Source organism: Condylura cristata, unplaced genomic scaffold, assembly GCF_000260355.1.
Source record: "Condylura cristata isolate star-nosed mole 26May11 unplaced genomic scaffold, ConCri1.0 scaffold00016, whole genome shotgun sequence".
In the NCBI taxonomy this organism is placed as follows: domain Eukaryota; kingdom Metazoa; phylum Chordata; class Mammalia; order Eulipotyphla; family Talpidae; genus Condylura; species Condylura cristata.
The window spans coordinates 40807452-40815114 of NW_004567117.1; the positions used below are offsets into that span (position 1 = coordinate 40807452).

Here is a 7663-nt window from a genome sequence, read left to right on the forward strand (position 1 = left end):
CACCCCCCACCCCCCGTAAGTTCATTCTGAACCATCCTAGATTCCATCTGTGCTGTGTAGTTCAACACAGGGGCTAGGAGCTTGATGGCCAGAAAACCAGGCACCAAGTTTGGCTCCACCATTTAGTAGCTGTGACTGTGGACCAGTTATTTGACCTGGTGGTACCTTGTTGGCACGGCACTGTAAACAGCACTTTCCACTAAGGTTGGGATGCAGGGACGGGGACCAGCAGGGCTCACACACTGGGTGTGATTTAAATGAGAAGTGCTCCCCCCTGTGACCGTGGGAACTAGCTACGTTTTCAACATTAGCTCTAATCCCTTCATCACAGCCAGTCCGTGACAGTGCGACCTCTGGCATGTCTCTGTCTTTAGATTAGAAACAGCCGGCAGGCAAGAACCCCATTTTCCCTTTCTCCATTTCCAGTCTAAAATAGTCCCCGGCCTTCAAATACTTGGCATAAAATTCAGGGGCCCCATGAAGAAAGGAATGGGGAGCAGGTTCTCCTTTTCCAGGCAGACGTCCAGGAGGGATGTGGGCCGCCAGCAGCAAGGAAGTAAGCACTGGCGTCAGCAGGAGAGGGGCAGATTGTTTCTGCAACGCTGTAGCCCTGATGCCTGGACCCCTCAGAAGGCGATAAATGTGTGTTGAATGAGAACAGTGGAGTCATAAATTGGGAGTGTGACCGGTATCAAATTCATCTGAACACCCAAATATAAAAATTATCAAGCACTAACATATGCCACTGAAGCAAATGATGGAGGTGTCACAAGAACCTCCTTTCAATGTGACCAAACTTCTCTACTTAAGGGCTGAAACCTAGGAAGATGTGTTTTTTTACTTGTCAGTTTTCCATGCCCTTCAGAGTTTCAGAGATCTGTCTTGGCAAGAATACAATTTAAAATATGGGAAATCTCTTTGTATGAGATTTTGCAAATTCCACATTTCTCACCCCTTTAATCACATGTCCCCCAAACACAGAATACATGAAACAAGAGCTCAGGACACCATATATTTAGTATGAAAATATTACTTCCTAGAAAATGACAAATAATAGCCTTGTGAAGTGTTCAGAATGCAAGTTTGGGATAATACTATGAAGGAGCTGTGTTTTGCTTAGGTATCTCTTTAAAAATCAAATTGCTAGAAAATAAGTTTTCAAATCGGTAAAGCTTGTTCCCCATTTATTTTTTGTTATGATTCAGAAATACAAGATTTGAAAATTAGATTACAATTCTGCCACAGTGCATCTAAAGTAGCCAACACAAGTTCTGATATATATCAAACTAGCCATGTGCACACTCAGCAATTTAAAAATGTCATTAGAACTGTCATATCAGTCAAAGGTAAAATATAATAGCTATTATCTCCTCTTAAAGTATAAATCTATTGTCACAACACTGAACTAAATCTACACAGCAAGATTCAGTCCAGAAAATGGCAGTCTGTGGTTAGTGGGTGCTTTATACGGCTGAGTTACTAAAACTAAAGGAAGTGAGAGCGATACAAAGCATCGTATGTCAAAAAGCATGAATATTTAAGAGAGTCCTCAATTGAGTAAGACATGTTTAAATTAGAACATGATGTAATAAAATTAAGTCTGTTGATGATATAATTCAATAAAAAAATTATAATGGTATTGCCTTCCTTTAGAAAGACAAAGACATACAATTCTTTGAATTGAAGCAACTATTACCAAAATGCATTTGTCATCTAAATATTAGAAAATCTCTCAACATTCCACTTCCATCAGCACTACATGGTTTCCCAGGTCCAGATTTTTAACCAAACATATACACATATTAGTGGAAAGGAGTCATCATTGATAACATTTTAAATTTCTCTTTTCAGCTATAAAAAGTTAAATAATAATAAAAAAAAAAAAAAAAAAAAAAAACCCCTTGAACTTAAGGAAAAAAAAAAATGAGGATGGTGTTTTTGCCTTTTTAAATGATGACGGAGTCTTGGGCCTATTTTGGAATTTCTATGGCTGAATGACAGTAAACATTTTTAAATAAATAAACAAACTCACAAACATGTAAGAAAACGGTACAACCAAGCCTAGCAGAGGCAGGCACTTCAAGACTGAAACTCACATAAGCTGCTGCTGGTCAACATTTCAACAGAATAATTAAGCTCTTACTGCCACAGTAAGTATTTACCCATTTTTAGCTAGAGTAGAAAGTGCTAGATCAATGAAATCCCTTAAAAAAAAAAAGCCAATATCTGCCCTAATGATCCAAATCAGAGCTTTTTTCCCCCTCTTCCTCTGAGCAGAAAAACAAGTATATATAAAAAAAAGTTGTATAGGAATTGATATAAGATAAAAAATACAATCTGCCTTGTAATAGTTCATGTTTGGGAAGAAGCAAGATCATTCATTACACGAAGCTGCTGAAAGGTCTACAACGCCCCTGTCCAGAACTGTGCAGGACAGATGTGTCTCAGAATTCACCACCTCTGGATTTTTAAAAAGCTAACGAGACCTAAGTTGAATATCACAAAACAGCTGCAGCCTAGGCAATCCTATAACCAAACCTACTGGCCGTTGGCTCTTCAGGTAAAACGGCGCAACTGCCCCTAGAGCAGCATGAAGGAAAACCCTAATGACCTCACATCAGTTCAAGTCAGGTGTTGTGATCCAATGAAAATGGCGCCAAATTAGAGAAAAGAAAAAAACCGCAGTTTTCATTGTTTTGCCGGGTAAGGGACCACAGGGCTGCAACATCCCTGAGGGGCAACTCCATGTGCTCCAGTGGTAAATTACCTGGCGGGGGCAGCACAATCTGAAGATTCCTTGAGAAATGAACATCGAGAAGACGACCGGTAAGAGGCGTAGGAAAGGAGACGCCATCTTGGATTTGTTTTCATCTAGACTAGCAGCAGCGCGCGCCAATATTCAAGCAACACTTCTGAGGAAAGTGTGAGCTTCAGAAACATCTGGATGGTGATGTAACTATTTTTTTGCAATTTAGGGGACTGCAGCCATCACCCCGTGTTGGGGACTGAGACCCCTGTGGCTAGCACATGCCAGCCACAGAACACTAACGATTCAGGAGACCACTGTGGCTCCACCCATAAACTGCCATGAGGTCACTTTAGTATTAAGGAACCGTTTCCTGTCTTTAAGTGTTTAAAATGTGCCACTCTCAGATCTTGATTAAAAAGAGACCAGGGATTTAAAACCACCAGACACCTTCCTTCTTTAAAATGAAGTCATTTTTAAAGTCAAGAGGTTCAAAGCCTCAAGAACAAAACGGGTTAGTATGGGTGTTAGTTCTTCAGTCTTTTGTAGAACTTTTGGGAAACAATAAAAAAGCAGTGTTGTTATTTTTCTCACCAAAGTGAGCTGGAATGTGTCATGTATGGGGCTGTGGCGCCAATCAGGATGATCGTCCTGAGGCCGCGGGGCACAACGGACCAGAAGACAGAGCAGGGGCCAGTGGCTACAGGTCCTTGGAGGCACTTGCTGGGGAAACCCACTCATCGGCCTCACCCCATAGTCTGGAAACATTCATGGGGCCAAGAGGCCTTCCCCAGCTGTGCTGGGGAGGCAGCACCCCAGAATGTCTCGGTAGCTGGCGGAGTCACAGAAAGAACGGCAAGGGAGGGGAGTGGCCATCTCACCTCAAAAAAATGAGTGTCTTCAAAATAGACCTGGTTGCCCCCATTTTTCTCACTGAGTAAAGTTTAAGTAGACGCTACTCAACCTGTCCTAAAAGCTACATATATGCTACCAGAAGGTCACACTTTAAAGTTTTTCATTTGTTTCATTAATTCAGGAATTAATTTAAAAAGTTAAAAAAGCATTCTTCTTCTTCTTTTTTTTTTTTTTTACAAAAATATCATAGCAGATAAGCAAAACTGGAATGGAAGACACAGGGGAATGAAACCGGAGATGCTATCACGGATGCAGGGAGCGTAGTTTATCGTGGCATGGAAGAAATTGTAAACTTGAAGCTTCTAAGATTTTATTTTTCAGAAAACATTTTAGGAGGCTGTCTTTCCCCACGGATGGATGGGAAATAATAAGTGCACTAACATCTGTGTCTGAAGCAGACAAGAAACATTATTCTCTTCACCTACTGGGAAAAATGCCACTCCCCACCTCCACTGCCTGCCTCGCTCATCCCCCTGGTAGTTTCACGGGATCAAAGAGAGAAGGAAGACAGGAGGGCCCACCCGAGCCAGGGACATTATGATGCATTCAGGCTCACTGGCATTGTATAAAATCATCTGGAATAAAATTCAACATGTTAAAAAAAAGAAGCCCAGAAACCCATAAACTGCCTTTCATGGAAGGTTAAAAAAAATTCCTCAAAACCTCCTATGAGTCATAAAGTACATTTCTGCACTTGATCTCTAAGGCGGGGAGTGGGGGGGAATTACAGGAATAAATAGCAAAAATTTAAACGATGACTCTGGAATTCTGTTCTTTACCCTGCTCACAAACCACCATCGCCTCTCCGCCTCAGCGCCAGAGAATCCTACGTTCCCCTAGTCCGTGTTTGCATAGTATTAGTAGTAGTGTCTGGAAATGAGCCTACCCCCACCCTGCTCGCAGCCAGGTCTCCGCAGAGATTGGTCCCGTCTCACGTATTCAAAAGTAACACGCAAGTGCCTGTAGATCAAAAAACTGGGTCCCAGGTAGCAGCAAGCTGTTCAAACTATTTTGAAACAGTCTTTCTCGAAGGAATAAGAATTAGGCAGTTTTGTCTGCAACTTCAGATTTTGCTCTCTGCATCATGCAGCGACGAACTATGCTGTCGAAGCTTCCAAGGTAAAACAGAGCGATGGTTCGGAAGAGGCCCATGGTGACCACCTGCAAGACAGACAGAGAGCTTTGAGCTCAGCAACCAGCAGTGCAGTTCATTTCAAGGGATTTTCGGACAAATCTCCAACAAGCAATTCTGTGGCAAACTGCTGATCAGCTGGCGATAAGTAGAAGGAAAACTGTCACCATAACACTGAGTGGGAGCCTGTCACTCTGTCCCTCACACACAGACACCAGACAGAGGAGGCCAGGGGTCTGTCTGACTCATCAATTCAAATGACACATATGAGATAGGTGTTCTTTTTCTCTCTCATTTTTAGAATGAGAACTTTTTAAGATTTTATTTATTTATGCATACAGAACTGGGGAACAGGTCAGAGATACAGGGGTGATGAGAGGATTCACCAGAGAGAGTAGGGAGCAGAACAGACAGATTAATGAAGTACACTGCTGAGGGGAGCAGGGTGGGTCAGGAGGGGTCTGCCACGCCATGTGGGTCATCCCCAGGGCCAGAGATCAAACTCGCACTGAAGCGGTCACCGCCAGCTTCACAGTGCTGCGCTCCAACCTGCTGCGCCACCACGAAGGGCTGAATTTTTTTTTTCTGTGAAAGAACTGGGGTGCAGTTGGCAAGAAAATCCACCAGGGACAGAGTGGGGAGCAGAGCAGGCAGATCTACTAAAATGCACTGCTGAGGGGGGCTGAGGGGGAGACATGAGAGGTCTGCTGCGCCCTGTGGTCAGCTCTGGCCGGGGGCCAGACCCAGGCCACAGTAGTGAAAGCGCTGAGACTCCCCCAGGTCCCCGGGAGGCCCATGAGTCAGGTATCCTATGAGATGGACACTGCAGCAGAGGAGACCTGCTCCGGCATCTCAAGTAGCGAAACATCCGTCAAGGTTCCTGGCTCAAGACGAACGTGACCGACCCTGGGGCCAGTGCGAAGATAGGGACGGTGCCCACTCAGATGGCCCGACTGCGTGACGCCTGGGCTTTACAGCAGTGCAGGCGGCACACTCACTCGGGGGAAACGGAACCTCAGGTTTGGAATGTGTCCGCGACTGGCCCCAGGCAGCTCCCCTCGCGGCTGCTGGGCAGAGGCCGTGGCATACCCGCTGCGCTGCAGGCTGTCCTCACCTGTCGCTCATGTCAATCGATGACATGAAGTCAACACTTCAGTGTAAGATGGGCTTGGGGCCCTCTCTCGGGGCCCAACGGGTCAAAGCGCAGCCCTGTGAAGCCAGCACAGCCACCGCAGCCCGAGTTCGAGCCCCGGCCAGGGAGTGACCCACAGGACGGCAGACCACTCCTGCCCCGCCCCCGCTCCCTCAGCAGCGGGTTTCAGTCCATCTGCCTGTTCTGCTCCCCACTCTGTCTCTGGAGAACCCTCTCAGTCCCCACACCTCTGGCCTGCACCCCAGTTCTGCATGTATAAGTAAATAAATCTTTTTTTAAAAAAAGGGTTTGTGGGAGATACTGCCGCCTGGTGGTGGCACGTTTGAGGGGCCGCGGCTAAGCCGGGGAGCCAGGCAGGTCAGGTGCGCTGCACAGACAGTACCTTCACCCACAGTGGGTGCCCCGGGAGGGAGCCCCCCCACAGTCAAGGAAGATGGGTGCACTGGCACCACGCGGTCCCGCTGTCCCTGAGCCTGTCCATAACTGGGAGGACCATCGGCGGGACAAGGCGACACTTTTCTGGGTGAAGCACGTCCACGCGCTCCCACTGTCCGCGCAAAGGCTCCCTGACCGCCCGCGAGGACCTTCTGAAAGGCATGAAAACTACGAGAAACGTTTCCAAGTGTGCATGATCTAAAAAAATGGGTCTCCCGAGCGCCCTTCCTCCAGGAAGCCGCTATGAGGAGCGCCAGGCAAAAGGAGGGGCCGCCGAGCAGTGCCACGGCCTGGGACCCAGGCGCAGGGCCTCGCTAACGCTGGGCAGAGGCGTCGCCGGCGGGAGCAGCAGGCCGGCCGCACACCAGGCAAGTCGCCGTGACGCCCCGGAGCGCGGCCGGGAGCCGGCACTGGACGGCGAGCAGAGGCGACGGCGGGTGTCCAGAGGGAAGTTCTGATTAGGTGTCTCACGTGGCTCCGCGGAGCGGCAACGCGAGCGCCTAGCATGGAGGCTCAGGTGGCCCTCGGCATGGCACGACAGGGCCAGGGAGGGCGCAAGGGGGGGCAGAGCCGACCCGCACCTTGCACAGGCGCCGTCCGCCGCTGACCGCCCCACCCACCCCTGCTCAGCTCTGCATCGCAGTATGTTCAGGCGGGCGCGGGTCGCTGGACCTTCGTCAAAACCCGCAGGATGGACGACGGCCGCCGAGGTGAGGCCTAACCAAGCACCACCTCGGGGAGAACGGGGTCTCCGCGCCGGCTCAACTGTGACAGCAGGCCAGGAGAAGGCAGGGGGCTTACAAGAACGGGGGTCACACTGCGGTTCCGGTTCGTCTGTAACCCTAAAGCCACTTCAAAAGAAAAACAAAGGAAGGGGGGCCCCAAGAGAAAGCAATTATAATGAAGCACCAACGCAGGGGCAGTCCGAGGCATTAACTCAGCCTCGGCATTTTCTAGATAGCAGCGCCTGCGCTGAGAGCTAAAAGATTAGAAATGGGTCGGGGGACGCGGGGCTGGGAGGCGCCGAGAGAGGCGGGCGGTGGGAGCCTGGGCCGGCTTACCTGCTGGAGCCCCTCGGTGATGGAAGTCACTGGGGCCATCCCACAGGTCAGAGCTGAGAGCATGTACCCGTCTGAGCCAATGGAACTGTTGAAATTTCCTTGCTGAAGAGAAGGAAGAGACGAGAAAGGCAAAGGCAGTGAGGTGGGGTCACGTGAACGCCCCAGCAGCGCAGACGCATTAGAAGGGGCCGTTCAGGTGGTCATGGACGGGGGTGGGGGGG

At 48.7% G+C, this 7663-nt stretch overlaps 1 protein-coding gene across 1 annotated transcript in view; it reads right to left on the reverse strand.

Moving 5' to 3' along the window:
* Nucleotides 1–3821: 3821 nt before the first annotated feature.
* Nucleotides 3822–7663, reverse strand: part of KDSR (3-ketodihydrosphingosine reductase) — a 22044-nt gene continuing 18202 nt past the window's right edge. Inside the window, exons 9-10 of the mRNA XM_012725796.1 lie at nucleotides 7443–7544; nucleotides 3822–4822 (exon numbers count right to left, since the gene is read on the reverse strand). Coding sequence (XP_012581250.1) covers nucleotides 4703–4822; nucleotides 7443–7544 — 222 coding nt within the window. The 3' untranslated portion in view covers nucleotides 3822–4702. The remainder of the gene's footprint in view (nucleotides 4823–7442; nucleotides 7545–7663) is intronic.